This window comes from Manacus vitellinus, unplaced genomic scaffold, assembly GCF_001715985.3.
Source record: "Manacus vitellinus isolate BGI_N305 unplaced genomic scaffold, ASM171598v3 scaffold_53_pilon, whole genome shotgun sequence".
Classification (NCBI taxonomy): domain Eukaryota; kingdom Metazoa; phylum Chordata; class Aves; order Passeriformes; family Pipridae; genus Manacus; species Manacus vitellinus.
In genome coordinates, this window is record NW_021940637.1 from 2,493,777 (window position 1) to 2,510,405 (window position 16,629).

Genomic DNA, 16,629 nt, shown 5'->3' on the forward strand with positions numbered 1-16,629 from the left:
TGCACTGGCAAAGGACGTAAGCGTAAAAAGTACAAAAAGCATTTTAAGAGACCCTTTAAAGGTCATGACCACTCAAAAGGTGGGTAACAGTTATATGGCTTTTAACTTTAAGAGTTCCTTCTTTTTGCTTTCTCTTTGTATTAGTTTTGCATAGTCTTGGCTATCCGTGCAGTGATACCTTTTTTTCTGCTGTTTGAAAGAGAGGAGATAAATTGGAGAGAGCTCTTTTTTTGCTCTTTATCCATTCTCTGGATTCAGTGAGGCTGAAGAGAGTCCTTGATTCTCTCTTTTTGGGTAGTTCTGGCTTTTTTTTTTAATTAGTATTGTTTTGATCTCTACTAATAGAGTGGGAGTGTGAAAAAATAATTAACAGGAGGAAATGTGAGTTGCATGTGAAAGTGATACAATGTTTTGGTTTCTTCTGAGTTCCTGACTAATTTTTTTCAGTTGAAATCAAACACTCAAATTGTGTTATATCACACTCAATAGCAAAGTCTCTTTGTTTTTAAATGGATTTCTTGAGCCTCTCTTAAAGCTTTAAAAGAAATTATCCCCTCATTATAGCAAGATGTCCAAAGTCAGATTGCTGTGGTGTGCAGAGTGCATTGCATGTTAACAAAGGTACTTGGATAGCCATGACTATTTCTTCAGCTCGAGCCATCTATAGCATTTCCAACAAAAATGTACAGGCTTGGCAGGCTCATTAGTGGCATTCCCTGGAGCAGGCACTTTGTAAGGAGGGCACTGTTCAGTGCAGCCTGGCAGGACAGCTGGAGAACAAGCTGCTCATCCAGCCATGGTACAGGGGAAGTGCTCAGACACTCAGCCTGAGAGAACAATTTAGAGTCATGTCACTAGAATATTACTCCTTGTTTTGGCTCGTGTACATTTGTCCCTGGTGGGATGCTGGGCTGGTGTGGGTGTGCAGTTCCTGCTGCCCTGCCTTGTGCAGCAGAAATTCCAGTATCCCTGTGTGCCATAGCCAAGGCTGATATGGACCTCACTTAATTGCTCACAGTGTAAGTCCAGTGAAGAAGAAATGGAATATTTCAGAGTAACTGTTGGTTTTCATTTATGATGTCCCAGCTTTTTAATTTTTTCTGGCAGTGTTGTATGAAAGGCTTTAAGGGACTTGTCTCTTATTGTTGCAAGTCTCATCCTCATCTGGTTATTCAAGGGTATTTTGTGCTAAATTACACTGTCTTATCTATTTGCTTGTTGAAACCCCCAGTTAATCACTGAGGGACTTAGAAAACCTTTTACCTTGAAAGGAGTGGAGAGAAATATATTAATCCACAACTTGCTGTGAGCTAAACTGTTTTGACTGAAACCTAAATGTCTGTTTTCTTATGGTTGTGTTGGACACAGGCAGCTGACAACACATCTTCAGAATATGAATATGCAGAAAAGGAAAAAAAAAGCAAATATGTAATCTAACTAAGGGAAAACTTAAATTAGAGGAAACATTATATTTACATTGGTGTAGTTGTTGGTGTGGTTAAATCCAAGATGCAATTACTACACTGAATGCTGCTTTTTAAAAATTCTATTTTTAGACAAACCAAAGGAGGAGAAGAAGGATACTTTCTTAGAAAAGCTTGCAACTCAAGTTATAAAAAATGTGCAAGTCAAAATCACGGGCATTCATGTTAAATATGAAGATGATGTAAGTAACTGGACCATATTTCCTTCATCCCCCCAGTTGTCTATTCCATAGAGAGAAACTGTTCTCTGTCACCTTGAAAAAGTTGATTTCTTCTGCTCCTCTTCAAGTAAAGCACCCCAGACATGACTAAATGCCAGAAATATGAATATGTGAAACAGATATTGTCCCTTTCCCCTTGTCCAGTGCTGTCTTGCTCACCAAAAGTGGATGGTGACTGTTCTCACATCTCAGTGTGTGCAGTTGATGTAGAGTTTTTCAGTGCCCTGAGTGGAATCCAGAAGGCAGAAACTGGTGGGTTTGTGGATGAGCCTGAAGGCAACACTTAAGTGACAAATGAGAATGTTTATATGAACTGAACAGATATTATTCCAGTCTGGTTCCAGCTTCCTTTAGGAAAATGATAAAGCAGTTTGTGATGGGATAATTGAACGTGAAAGAATAGCATTGGATAACAGTGTTTCTCAAACCTTTTTGGGGACTGTTTTCATTTGGGGAACTGTTACATTTAAAAAGGTTGGAGGACTGGCTGTCATAAAATGATATAGCTGACTGAGATGTGGTGCCCTGTAGTTCTTAGTTCTTTCCTATAGGAAGATGTTAAAAGCCAAAAGGAAATTTTCAGTTGAACTGAAGGCCTAAGTCTTTACACTGCAGCCATGTTGGTTTAGGCCCGTCTTAGGGCATTTCAAGAATGTTTCAGCCAGAATAACTAAGCAAAGGAAGGCTCTCATAACAGCTCAGGATTTCAGTCAACTTTAAATGACCCAACTGTTTGCAGCAAGAGAATTAAATCTCTGTTGTTGTTCTGTTTTTGCAGCTCACAGACCCGCAGTGTCCGATTTCCCTGGGGATGACGCTGGGCGAGCTCAGTTTGCTGGTAATTGTGTGAATATCTGTTCTTGTGTTCACAATTCACTTGTCCTTGGAGCAGCAGAAAGGAGAAGTAACATATTAAGAAGATGCAGTGACAGGATGCAAACAGCTGGCAGCCAAGACAGCCTTTTATTCGTGCAAATAGTACCTGCAGTGTGAGCAAGCAGAGGGAAGAGGATGGAGGGACATCACACCTTCCCAGACTTGTGATTTGTTCTAATGACCCCAGTAATCCTTAAAGCTGAATATCTTCCTTTCATAGGGCAGGTTATTTCCAGGCCTAATGAATTAGGGCAAACATCACATTGTGATGATGAACAATGTGGTATTTTGCCAGGCCTTGTGAGAAATGGGGAGAGAAAATTTCAGCTAACCTCTGTTTGCCTTAATTGTTACTGATTTTATGGATAGGATAAGGAGCTGAATATCAGAATATACTCAAATTTTTATACTATTTTGACTTGTGTGTATGCAGTCTAGAGAAACTGGCATTTGTGATCATGTAGCACCCAAATAATGCATTTTTTGCTTGAAAGTGTAGGGTAAACCCACAAGTGTGTAACTAAGATGCACAAAATTACTTCTATCACTTTGAACTTTTAGACAACAAACGAGAACTGGAAACCTTCTATTCTGAATGAGGCTGCAAAAATAATATACAAGGTAATGTATTTTGGTTTTTATCCTGCACAAGTGAAGAAATCACCTGATCTATAGAGTAGTCATCTGGGGTTCTAAAAAAAGTTGGAAAAGTAGTTTGCTTTGTGAATTCTCCTGTTTATTTTGTTGTGTGTTTAAGCAGAAGTAGAGCACAAATAACTGGCTTTATTAAGGCATAACTTTAAACTCCATGGTTTAAATAGTTTCCCTTGAATGTGAATGCTGATCCCCTCATTAGATGTTTTACACAGCAAGTCTGAATGGAAACTGGGATTTCAATAGGTTGCCAAATTGCCATTTCCCACCCCAGTTTGTATTCCTAAGGTAACTGGGATTGTGGCAGCTGAGCAGTCTCTGTTCTCCCTGCCCAACCCCTCCAACCATCCCCCCACCTGTGTTGAAAGGAGTGTGCAGAGACCTAAGGAATTACAGGAAGGATATAAGAAGGGTTTAACAGTCCTGGTTTCTTCATTATGCTGCGTATCAGTTCTGTGCTCCTGCTCCCCTGAAATCCAGAGCCATGTTTAACAGATGTGCAGGAACTCGTGCTTTAGGAACTTGCTTTTCAGCAGTTCAGTTTTCATTTCAAAACCGTATTGTAGGATTAAATGCATCTCGATGCTAATGGTGGCTTTGCTGTCTAGTCTGCTTTCCTTTGTTTGCTGTTTCCACAAATGGAAAGCCAGGTTGTGGGACAGTTGAATCCAGGGTTGTTTTCTCTCCTGTGCAGCTGCTGTGCCTGGACAGCCTCAGTGCCTATTGGAATGTCCACAGCACAATGTACTACCATGGCTCCAGGGAACAGATCCTGGTAAGATCCTGCAGCAGAACTGGAATTCTGCTGCTCTTGGAGTATTCAAAACTGAGTTCTACCCCACTCCTCACTCTTTGGTCAGCTGTACTCAGGGTCATATGTTAATCCACAGCTAATAGTTGTTTGTGAACCTCATTTGTTATCAACCCCTATTTAGAAATGATAAGTTTTTGAGCCATTGTGTTTATAAAGGTGTTCTCTGTGTCCTTGTACAATACTGTGTGTTTACTTTTTTCTCTTGTGCTCATCTTTTACAGATATCTTTATTTTTGTTTCATTTTGCCCTTAGCAAAATCTGCACTTAACCTGGTGAGCTTGGTTCTGACATGGAAAGTTGAATCAAAACTGTGAAGTGCTTAAAACTATCCAGTTGTTTAATAAAAAACAGCCAGTTGTTTAATAATAGACAAGTTACTTCAGCATTACCTGTCTGTGGATGTTTTCTCCTTGATTCTCTCACACTTCAGTCCTTTTTGCTTCAGATTTTTAAAACAACTCAGGAACTGAGCAGATAGCAAATAATATGTCTTTTTTAGTAATGTTGTGTTAAATACCTGAATGCATTTTATGTGTAATCTTTAGTGCAGCTTGTTTCCTGCAGAGCAAGGTCTTTCATCCAGACAGGCTGCTTTGGTCTTAATTTTATCAGCATCATCAGCAAATCAGATTTATCACAGTAGCTAATTGGTCCATGTTGTAGTAAGAATAAGCTGTGTAATCTGTAGCAATCTGCTACTTTTGTAGAACAGTCCTCAGATTCAAATAACATGAGTATATGGCTGGTGGTGAGATTAGCTCTTTATCCTTAATCTCATAGAAGTTTAACTTGTATTAATATAGATCAGCAGGTGGGAAATAGGTTGAAATATAAATACTTTTAATGAGAAAATGTACCTTTTATAAAATACAGACCAGTTTTTAAATAAAGAACTGGGAAAAGAATTAGGTTGAAGAAATTTGCTGTTAGTAAATATTTTCCTGGTCAAAACAACTCAATGTTGATGGTTTTCCTAAAATATGAAGGGGAACAAGCACTGCATCTGCCTTCATGTAATAGCTGGTATGTTTGTCTTCCTAAAAGCAGGCTTCCTGCTTGGGCTGGTTGTGCCACTGCAATTCTGAAATGTATTTGGGCATGAATAAAGCATTCTCAAGGAATTGCCTAAAAATTACAGCATCAGGCAGACCTCATTTTGAATTAAGTCTTAGTTTCAGCATGATGTTCCTCAGGCTTCTTGGCTGTTCAGTTATGTTCCTGACTTCTTTCTGTCTTGTAATTCCTCTCATACTTGCAGAATAGGCTCAAGTGGCCTCCTTATGTGTTAAACATGAGGAAGGGTAGAATGTGAATAGATACTCCTGCTACTTACAGGGGGTTTAAAAACTAATGCTTGATCTTTTGTGCTTTCATGAGTGCACACATGAACTGTGTTTCTAAATTAACACATATTTATTGCAAGATTTAGAAGTCGAATAAAAACTGTGCTAACGTTCCACTTCATACAAGAAGCTTAAAATTCTTTTTTAACCTGGTATATTTAAACCCTTCACTCTGAAGTGCTTGTGCTATATTAGATTTCCCATTTAGGGGGAGGAGGCCCTTGTAAAATACATGTGTACTCAAAGCTTAAGAGAGCTGTAAACAAGTAAAGCTCCCGAGCAATTGCTGGACAGTGTCATATTCCTTTGCAGGATCAGCTGAAAAGAGGAATTCCATGTGGTGGTAACCAGCCAGAAGATTACCAGTACAGTAAGTAAGCTGGGGATGGGTGAATATAAACTGTCCTGAGTGTGTTGGTGTGCAACAGCCTCACCTGATGGTGCCTGTGTGCTGGTTGATAATTCTGGGTTATCCTCACTGTTGGTAAGAATTGCATCCTCATTCTGTGGCCTTGAGCACACACATTATCAGTACAAAGTGGTTGATCTATTGCTTCCCACACTTGAAATATGAAATCCATCTCAATTTTTTTTAATCTTTAAGTTTTTAGACCAGTGTCAGCCTCTGCAAGACTGTATATCAACCCATATGCAGAAGTAGAACTGAAAACTCCCAAGATTGATTGTAATGTGGAAGTACAGAGAATTGTCATTGAATTCACTAAGCCACAGGTAAGTTGGTTTGGTGTTTGTTATCCCCATTGCAGTTTGTGATGAACTGTAGGTTTTTTTCCCTGGAAAACATTCTTCTTAGGGAATTTTCTGCTTAAATGCAAGTAGAATGTCCGAGCTGTTTAGCAGTACCTGTGGGAAAGGTCATTTTCCCTCTGTGTAACAGTTTCCTGGTGCTAAATCCTGACACTCTTCTGTCTCTGGGGACCCTCTGGGGACCACCTGCTCCGTATTCAGCCCTTCCAATAGCATTCCTTTCACACAGAGAATGGAATCATGAGGAACCCTTATCTTATTAAACCACAAGCCAATGTTATAACTGCAGAGATGGGAAAATACAAGCAGGGCTGGGAACGAATGGAGTGTGCTGGCTTTGGCAACACAGCCTGCTGAAGTACCAAGGAACTAATTTAGGTGTCTCCCCAGCAGTGTCAGAGTTGTCATTTATTCAAAGAGAATTTACAGTCAGTTGGCCAGGAGCTTTGTAGCACTTACTCATGTCAAAGTTTATGTTGAGTGCAGAACAGTACCAGTAAGGTGAACTAATGCAAAGGCAGTTCTAAAATTAGGGAAACTGTGCATTGCCAAATGAGTGTGGTTGGCTCGAGAAAGCCTGAGACCCAGAAGTTTGTATGGTGGTGTCCTCGGAGAGCAGCAGGTGTAGTTTTCCCGCTGTTACATACTAATGGAACTGCATTTCTGTGGAGTTTGAGGAATGCTGAAGACCATGGCAGTTGTTTAGGCAGTGTTACACCAAACCTGGCCCCTGCTGAGAGTCCTGTTTCCCCCTGTTCAGTACCTGAGCATGCTCGACCTGCTGGAGTCCCTCGACTACATGGTGCGCAACGCCCCATACAGGAGGTTCAGGCCCGGTGTCCCTCTCCATAACCACGCTGGGCAATGGTAAGATGGCAACAGTCCTGCCTTCCTTGGAGCCCCCTCCAGCCTCTTCATTCTCCTCTGGGGTTAAAATCAGGTTTGAAACTAGATCACTTATAGCATTTTAACTTTCACAGAGCTTTACTTAGCCCTGAGAGCCAGGTGATGAAAGTCTCACGTGCTAAGCAGAAGTCCCCAAAATGTGAACAACATGCCAATGCTCTCTCTTAGAGGCTGGAATGTAATTTTAGAAAGACTAAAGAAAAAAATTAGCCAATGTAGTACAAGGGAAACATGTCTGTCAACTGTGGTTTTTAAAGTTTTGAACTGATATGCATTTTCTTGACTTTTTTCTAAGTATTAACTGATGCTGATTATCAAAGTTCTTAAGTGTATTTAAAGCTGTTACACCCCAAGTTTGCAAACGTGCAGAAATCTATAAAGAATGAAGATTTGTAGTTCTTCAGGCATTAAATGTAAGCCCTCAGTCTGTTTGTCAAAGTGATGTTGAAACCATTAAAATTTTTATAAGCCAAGTTACTCAAATCACAAGTGGTAAACAAAGTTTGCATATTAGTAAACTACCTCTTGTAAGTTGTAATGCACAAAAGGAATGGGAAGTTGTTCACAAATTTGGGATTACTGTAGGTGGAAATACGCAGGTGAGAGTGTTCTTGAAGTTCACATCAGAAGACACACTCGGATGTGGTCGTGGAGTAACATCAAACAACACAGGCAGCTTCTGAAGAGTTACAAAAACACGTACAAGAACAAGCTGACACAGAGTAAACTGTCAGAAGAAACTCAGAGGCAAATTCAGGTATGAGTTTTCTCTCTTTGGAGAAAGTATGTTTTGGTCCCATTGTGAAATAATTCTTGAAAATTCAGTAATCCGGGGTGATGGTTTTACAGGGGTACAAGAGGTCTGTGGAAATACCATTTTAATCTGAAGTTCAGTGTAAGCTGCTGTGGAAAGAAAATTAAAATACTAGTAAAGTGCCATTTAAAATAAAACCTCTTTGGTGGAGGATTAAGAAGCTTGGATGCATTGAATAAAGTGCAAGAGTAATCTGATAAAAAAAATTGGACTGTGTAACATCAGATTTCATCTTGTAGTGAACTTTGAGGGGGGGGGATATACCCTACAAAGAAATGAGCAGATCTAGAAAGAAACTGGAGTGTAAATATGAAGGAGCTCTTAGAGAATTTGTGGTGAAGAGCCTTTCCTAAATGTGTTTTAGAGGCAAATGATCTCATCATCCATTTTTACAGGACCTAGAAAGACAGCTTGATGTCTTCAATATAATCTTAGCAAGGCAACAAGCACAAGTTGAGGTAAGAGAGAATTTTTGTTTGAGACTTATTGTAACACTTCAAATAGGATGGTTTTGTCATGATAGTATCTTAAAATAATTGTGCTGATGTGTATGATAGGACAGGTAGGTGGGAAAGCCAGTTTCCAAACTGGAAACCAGTTCCAGAAACCTACCAGTGTGTGCACAGTGTTCCTGTTCCCCACGTTGTACCATTCAGGCAGTTGTGGAAGGATCCTGATTTTATGATTCCTTTGACTTTTGGTAACTCAAGACTAGCTCTGCATTATTCCTTTCCTACTTACTCCTTCAGATATTCTGTTTTTAGGGGACAGCCAGTCTAATTAAAAGGCAACTCAGAGACAGTCGTTAGGAGGTATATGAAGTCTCTAACTGCATTTGATTTTTGAAGTAATTTGTGACACTTATCAAGGAGATTCATGATATAACACTGTGAAAAGTGTTGTATCTGCAGGTAAAATCAAAACCATGTAGCAGCTCAGAATAGTCCTCTTGTGAGAACATGCTACTGGTAGTTATCCCCCTAACATGAAAATTAACCTCTGTAATTGCAAAATTTTAGAACTGAAAAAAAATTTAAAATTTCAAAAATTTTAAATGGTACAGGGTCAGGCCTCAGCTTTGTTACTACCAGATTTAAGCAATGTAATTGCTTTTTGTATCCTCCTAAATACTGTCTTTTCTTGTAGTTTCTGCCTTCTGTAGTCTAAATGGCAGTGAAATTTGGAGAAAAAGCTGACCAAAGTTTAAAGTAACACATGCTTGTGTTTGTCTGTGCACATACACACACACACATAGACCTGCCTCCCACTGTGATCCTCTTTTTGCCCCTGTCTAATGGGTCAAAGTGCTCTTTATTTCTTGTGGGGCTGCTTCAGTCAATAGTAATACCATTAACTCCGTATTTTGTCCAATGTGTTTTAATCTCTGGTTTGCAGACAATAAGATCAGGACAAAAATTACTGAAGAAGAAAAGCACTGAAGTAGAAAAGAAAAGTGGAGGATGGTTTGGTGGTTTCTGGGGTAGAAGAGAATCTAGGAAAAAAGAAGATGAAGAATCCCCTGTTCCTGAAAGTAGGTGTAGATTGTAATGCACTAATGTTTAGAGAGACTCCCAGTTTTTATATACATTAAGAAGAAAGTTATGTTTTGCTTCCTACTATAGAGAAGGAGGCAGTGTGGCATAAACAGTGCAGTATTGATTATTTTACAGGACTACTCACTGAATACTGAGCTGGCAAATAAGGCAACCTCTGAAATGGCCAATGCTTTTGGCCTCAGAATCCTGGTGAGGAGAAGAGTATGGCACTTACAGCTATAGAGATCATTAGCAGCAATTGGAATACTCTTTTTCTGGTGATATGCTGTTAGGATCAGAGATTTGTTCTAATAAAACTCCTCAAAGCCATTTTCATAATTGGGAATTATGGGAACTCACGTGATTAAAAACTATATTGATTTCTGAGCTATGTATGTAACACTATATATGGACACTGCTGTGTGAATTATTTTACAGTCTGGACTTAGTGCAGAATGAAGAATCCATGAAATGTATCAGCAGAACTTAAATACAGTAGCAAACTAATGTGGGGAAAAGTGCTTATTGTTATTTATAAAGTGCAAATTGTGTGGGCTTTTGGTTTTAGCTATTGATGAACTGATGACACCAGAGGAGAAAGCCAAGCTTTTCACTGCTATTGGATACAGTGACAGCTCCCACAACCTTTCCTTACCAAAGCAGGTGAGCAACTTGTTATGGGCATGGGTTAAACAAACAAACCACCCAACAAATTAAGTGTAGAGCTGCTTTCATCTCCCTCAGTACCCTGAAGAAAAATGCAGGGTTCAAATTCAGATAGGAAGTATTATTTGATTCTTCTGAAGTTGCTGATTGACAGAGTCCTAAAATGGTACATATGCTGGGAAGTCAAAATCCTTTCTTGGCAAGATCAAGACGTGACATTCAGCAGCAAGAACAGCTCAGGCATACATGCCATGTCTTCTAAAAAGTAGTTATTTAATGGGAGTATAATGATTTTTGGTTATCTAGCTAGTTCTCAGCTGAAGGTAGTTTAGCTGTGCTTGCTTCACAGTTTAAAAACATGTTCCTCAAGCCTGAAGAGACACAGACTGGATTTGCTCTGCATTTGTTGAACTACCCTGTTTTATGTTAAAGAAATGACTGATAAGAGTTGAATCAAGTCAGGATTGAGCTCTGAATCCTACATAGATCTATGTTTCTAATCTTAGGTGCCTGGAATAACTTAAAAAACCACATTTCAGTGATTTGTTGAAATGAGGAGCTCTGAAAATTATTCTCATTGACATGACTAATTTCAATTTCCTCTGTTCTTCTCACCAGTATGTTGCCCATGTTGTGACACTGAAGCTGTTAAGCACTTCTCTTACAATCAAAGAAGACCAGAATGTGGCAGAAACTCTTAAAGTGCAGATAATTGATCTGAGCACCAAAATATCCCAGCGCCCAGGAGCACAGGCCATCAAGTAATTGGATTGGTATTTTATTTTTGTAGAGACATCTCTGCCCCCCACCCCCCTCCCCAGCTGCTTAATTCTTTTTCTTGGTTAGTGCATTATGTTGTATATTGATTTTTAATTTTCTGGGCATTCTGTAATTTCACTCCACTGTAAATCATATAATTTGGTGAATAACAAGGAATAGAGTGAAGAGGGGAAGATTGTTAGTTATCATGAACAACAGCAAACTCTCTCTTGAATCTAAGTGTCAGAGTGCTGAATATGACTTTTGGGAAGTGACAGCTAAGCAGTGTGAAATGGTGTGGCCAACACACTCCAGCCAAGCTACTGCATGTGTTGCTTACTACCAAAGAAATGAAAAACTGTGTCTGTGTTCAGGTAGGAACCTGAGAGCTTCCTGTTTTAAGAGAGGGCACACCTGAAATATTGAACACAAATTATTGGATAGTCAGTATATGAATTATTGGACAGTCAATGAATAAGATTTTCAGTGGCTGGAAAATGAGTCTGGGGCACTTTTTATGGTTTCATTTGCAGTTCCTTCACTTCTGACTTTATGCATAAATCACCAGCCCAGCTGCTGACTCTTGAAACATTTTTGCTAAAAGCCATTGTGGTGAATATTAAAAGTGCAGCCTGAATGCTGAAGAAAACCAAGGAGAGCTCTGAAATTCTTTTACATAAATGCATGCTATAAAATTTAGTTGGCACGAGTGAAACAGGAGCACACATACTCTTATTAACGTTAGGTTTCAGAGAAAAATATAATTAAGTTATCTCAACAGAGGCAGGCTCGTGGCACTGATTATGCCCAAACTGTGTTGCCTCCCAAAGTCAGGGGTTTCAAGGGTGGAGACCCTGTTGTCAGGGCAGCTGTCAGTACAGAATAACCACTGGCACCAAAACAAGTCTGTAACTGATATTTATGGCAATGCATCAGAGTTAACATTCCTACAACGTTCCTGCTCTTTTTATTTATGTAACAAAAATATTCTGCCTTTCTCTTCTCTTGCAACTGATTTTCTTAATAAACATGACCTGAAAGTTCTATTTAATCCACTTGGCAGGTAACAGAAGATTAGGAGGAAGTAACACCCCTGTGTTGCTGTGAACATCTTACCTTCTACTTATTTTTCCAATTTAATAATGTAATTTTGTAAACCTGTCACATGTTAGTCATGCTGAGCTTTATTAAAGGCTTTCTCATCTTGCTGGTCTTTCCTAGACGTATTTAGTGTTCCAATTAAGTATTTTTTACTATTCATCTTCTTTAGGGTTGAAGCAAAGCTTGAGAACTGGTATGTTACAGGCCTGAGACAGGACAACATTGTGCCATCTCTTGTGGCCTCCATAGGGGACAGCAAGTCTTCTCTGCTTCAGATCGAGTTTAACACTAACCCAGAGGACAGTCCAGCTGACCAGAGCCTTTCCATTGAATCCCAGCCTGTGGAAATCAAATATGATGCAGTGAGTAGCAACCAAAGCCCTGAGTTATGTCTGATTCCTCTTTCTCTGCCAATACTCTCTTTGCTCTATTTTTGAGGTTTTACTCGAGTGACCTCTGTATATATTGCTGATTCTTGTCCTTTTTTTTTTTTCCAAAGAGAACAATAAATGCAATGGTAGAATTCTTCCAGACAAGTAAGGGAATGGACCTGGAAAGATTAACGACAGCCACGTTAATGAAGCTGGAAGAAATCAAGGAAAGAACTGCTACAGGTAAGATAATAACAAATCTCACCCAAGGTGAACCTTTGAAGGTGTTAAAAAGTTTCAGTGTGATTACCTAAACACTTTGGTTATGCTTTGATCACTGGCCAAATAGTATGAGTGGGATTTTTCCTTGAGTTGGTTTCTTGGAGAATCAGTGGATGTTTTGTGGGAAGGAGCAGTGAGTTTGGTGAGAAATCAGTAAGTGCTGCACAAGTCAGTCTGGACTCCAGATGCTTTCACATAAATAACATCTTTTGATATGTTGACTGGCACAATTGTTTCACCTGTGAAGAGCATTTGAATTTCAATGTCCTTTCCTTTTGATTTCAGGGTTAGTTCATATCATTGAAATGAGAAAAGTGCTTGACTTGAAGATTAACCTGAAACCTTCCTACCTTGTGGTTCCCCAGACGGGTTTCTACCAGGAAAATTCAGATTTGCTCATTTTGGACTTTGGTACATTTCAGGTATGGAAATGACCTCTCCTATAGACTCAGAAGAAGCAAATATTCTTTTCTTTTAACATAGCTGTCACCTGAAACTGTCTTGCTTTCAGAAGGTTTGAATGTGTTTTTAACTTGGTGTGTTTTTTACCAAGTACATTTGGGTCAGCAATTTGATCAATGTTCAGAGTTGTTGTCTTTGACTTGCACTAGTTAATCCTCCCCAGGAAGCAGGTTCATGTTTTAAACATGCTCATCATTTCATATCTTTCGTTTCTTCAGCAGAACACATGAACTTTTGTTTCCTTTGGTTTGTAAAATGGTAGCCTTTTATTAATAAAAGAGAATTTAATTTTTCTCTTGAAGTTTGAATGTTGATTCCCTTGTTTGTATAAAATTGAAAGATTGCAATAATTTAACTTGATTTAGCTGACTGATTATTTATTTTACTTGTATTCCACCAGTAAAATGGTAAACTGATTAAAAAAATTCCTTTTGCATAAGTTTAATTAAGTGGATTGATAGAAGTAACAAAAAAATTACTTATCAAGAATAAGTGAAGTGTGAAATGATTTTTTCTGTGTAAGAGTCCAAATGTCAATCAACTCCTGTGAATCATATTTTTCACTTTCACTAGAATGGACAGGACATGTCAGTAAGGTTTAGACTTAATTTTATCTTGTTCTTTGTGTTTAGCTGAACAGCATAAATCAAGGCAGCAGTGAAACTTCTAGCTTTTCATCTCTGGAGGAGATTATGGACAAAGCTTATGACAAGTTTGACGTGGAAATAAAAAATGTGCAGCTTCTTTTTGGAAGAACAGGTAACAAAACAACGTAGTTGTTGTTTATTCAAAAGATTGCTGAAGGCTTCCAACCTGTAATAAATATGTTTTTAGAGAAAAAAGACAAACCAAAACAAGTAGGTAATGAAAAGATAGGTTATAATAAGTGTGAAAAGTTGGTTGGTTTCTCTTCAAACAGCTGCTCTTTTTTGTTTGGACTTGTGCATCACCTCCTTCCTTTGATGCCATCAGTGAATGTCACTGCACAGAACTATTATGTTTGCCATCATGTGCAGGAAAAATACAGCTCAAATTTGCCTGGAGTTTGTGCAATCAACAGAATGCTAGGTTGCTGTTTTGTGATTTGTCTATCAATTTATCTATCTATCCATCTTTTGTGGGAGTTCAATATTTAGATACATCTTTTAGTGAGGAATTGGGCTTAAGGCTGCTAAGGCAATAGTGTTAACAAAGTAGACCAAAAGCTTTTAAAATACTTGACCTAAATGGTTTTAGGTTTCTCTGGTTGGTGAGTGGGTTTTTTTTACCATCCCAGTGATGCCATTTGATTAAGTTAATGATACCCTAATTAAAGCAATTATGAGGTGATGGTTCTTCATGTAAATCTCCTGCCCATTTGCAGGTGAAGACTGGAAGAAGGCTCGTTTCCAACACCCCTCAACGTTGCACATTTTGCAGCCCATGGATATTCATGTACAGTTGGCAAAATCCATGGTGGAAAGAGATACCAGGATGCCAAAGTAATATATTAATGAGAAAACTTGTTTTTAATTACTGTGTACTTACAGAAAAGAAAACTCTGGTTTCCCTAAAGGTTCAGTTACACTTTATAATTTGAAGGTATTAACTGAGAAATAGGAATAGCTTACTACTGTTTACAAACCCTTTTTTGGCCAGTTAGCTCCCTGGAACCTTTGCTGGTTACTAACTACTGCTTAAACTAAGTTCCAGACCTGTTTTAGTGCAGAATCACTGTGATGTGATCTTTATATCTGAGTATCCATATTGGTAAGATTTAATTCAAGAATTGGTATGTGCATTTTGTCTTGGAGTTTGATCCCTTTGTTTTCCAAAAAAAGGTTTAAAGTGTCGGGAGGCCTTCCTTTGGTGCATGTCAGACTGTCTGACCAGAAGATCAAGGCAATTTTTGATCTGATTGACAGCATTCCCTTGCCTCAGAAGTCATCTGTGTCAGCTCCAAGCACAAAGGTAAGCTGACTACAACAAGGAAAACTGACAAAAAAATAAAATAAAAAGACATTGCTAAGCAAAGTATCTTCGCTGTGACTTACCACCAGAACATGCTGGGCTCACTCAAACCAGGCTTGTGCAGCCTTTGGCATTGTCCTGCTGGTTTCAAGGATTGGCAAAACTGACCTTTCCAAAGAATCTGGGGGAGCCAAGGTGGGACATGCACCATCAGTGGAAAATGTGGACATGCCACGTTATACAAACTTCAAAATCATGGGTTGGATTTTTCTCTTTTCCCTCCTCCCAGGTACCAGCTATTCCTGCAATTCCTGTTGTCAGTAAAGGGTTACTTAGGACACCCCAGTTGTTGGCAGAGATGGTGTCAGGTAAGGAGCTACAGATGTGCCTTTGTACAGGCAGAATAGCTCATATTTTCATGTTATTGGTGTTAAAACATAGAACAGTGAAGATGGGTGTGATTGGTCATGTCTAACTTCAAGTGCATAAGGAGATTTAAGATGCTGATGTTACCTCAGAATAATAAACTTGCTTTTTCTAGAAAACAAAGGCACCTCAGTTTTAATAATTAATTAATATTATGCATAAGCAACCTCTTCAAGTGAGAGTGAACTATGAATTCCAGCTGTATTTGGTTCTTCTGACTGTGTTGCATTAGCAAAACTCTCCTTTTTTTGAAAAGGCAGAACTAGAATAACAAATGGGAAATTACTGTATTGCCACAGTGGATTTGAGCATTCATTTCCATGACTGTTCTAGGAAAGAACTTTCCTGTAGTGGAACCTTGCACAGAGTCTTCCTGGAGCTTCCTTTATAACTGATTTTCCTTGTATGTGTCCCTGAATGTCTGATGATGCATCTGGACCCCAGTACTGTCCTTAATTTTTGTTTTGAAAGGCTTTAATTTCGTTCACCCTTCACCCAGTGGGTAGGAGAGCAGTACAGATACACTGTACTTTGTCAGGTTAGATTTAAACTGCTCATGCAGTTAGAAATCCTGTTGGAATGGGAAAGAGAGGGTGGGATATTTACCCCTGTTTCTGGAAAAAGTTTACCAAGGAAGTAATTTCACTTCTGTAGACTCTGAAGAAGAGTATTTTGATTTTGAGGAAAGCTCTGAACCAACTGATAGGTCACTAATTAAAGGAGAAGAAATAAGAAGTGAGGAGCCTGCTCAGGAGGAACTGACAGACCTTCAGCTGAAGTTTGAAATTAAAGAGGTATGTCTGGAATTCTATTTTCACCTTCTACATGAAGACTGTTTTTTAAAAAAAAAAAACAGTATTCATTTACCAGTGTTGTCCAGATTAGTGGATGCAAACACATAACCACCAAACAGAAAATATACAGGTATATGCATAATATTTCTATGTGTGGGCAATTTATATGTGGTATGTATATGAGTTATTTCTTATATATATGTGATGATATAAATAAAACATAATACATACACACAGATGAATTATGTATTAAAAAAAAAAGAAGAGTTGGAGTATTTTTGGTAGAGAAAAATAGCACCAAGTCATAATTAGGGGGTAGGGGTGGGAAATCTGCACTGGAAGAACAAAAGTCAGACTGAAGCAGGTCACTTGGAAAGAACAAGTCTCAAAATATCTTCTATG

At 38.7% G+C, this 16,629-nt stretch overlaps 1 protein-coding gene across 1 annotated transcript in view; it reads left to right on the plus strand.

Annotated features, from left to right (window-relative positions):
- The window catches only part of VPS13C (vacuolar protein sorting 13 homolog C), a 99,313-nt gene that overhangs the window by 24,411 nt on the left and 58,273 nt on the right, over positions 1 to 16,629 (plus strand). The window contains exons 8-28 of the mRNA XM_018081424.2: positions 14 to 79; positions 1,557 to 1,666; positions 2,484 to 2,543; positions 3,143 to 3,202; positions 3,930 to 4,010; positions 5,706 to 5,763; positions 5,998 to 6,125; positions 6,922 to 7,028; positions 7,653 to 7,824; positions 8,277 to 8,339; positions 9,277 to 9,412; positions 9,985 to 10,079; positions 10,701 to 10,843; positions 12,112 to 12,304; positions 12,442 to 12,556; positions 12,881 to 13,017; positions 13,690 to 13,816; positions 14,421 to 14,538; positions 14,878 to 15,007; positions 15,297 to 15,375; positions 16,088 to 16,227. Coding sequence (XP_017936913.2) covers positions 14 to 79; positions 1,557 to 1,666; positions 2,484 to 2,543; positions 3,143 to 3,202; positions 3,930 to 4,010; positions 5,706 to 5,763; positions 5,998 to 6,125; positions 6,922 to 7,028; positions 7,653 to 7,824; positions 8,277 to 8,339; positions 9,277 to 9,412; positions 9,985 to 10,079; positions 10,701 to 10,843; positions 12,112 to 12,304; positions 12,442 to 12,556; positions 12,881 to 13,017; positions 13,690 to 13,816; positions 14,421 to 14,538; positions 14,878 to 15,007; positions 15,297 to 15,375; positions 16,088 to 16,227 — 2,318 coding nt within the window. The remainder of the gene's footprint in view (positions 1 to 13; positions 80 to 1,556; positions 1,667 to 2,483; positions 2,544 to 3,142; positions 3,203 to 3,929; positions 4,011 to 5,705; positions 5,764 to 5,997; positions 6,126 to 6,921; positions 7,029 to 7,652; positions 7,825 to 8,276; positions 8,340 to 9,276; positions 9,413 to 9,984; positions 10,080 to 10,700; positions 10,844 to 12,111; positions 12,305 to 12,441; positions 12,557 to 12,880; positions 13,018 to 13,689; positions 13,817 to 14,420; positions 14,539 to 14,877; positions 15,008 to 15,296; positions 15,376 to 16,087; positions 16,228 to 16,629) is intronic.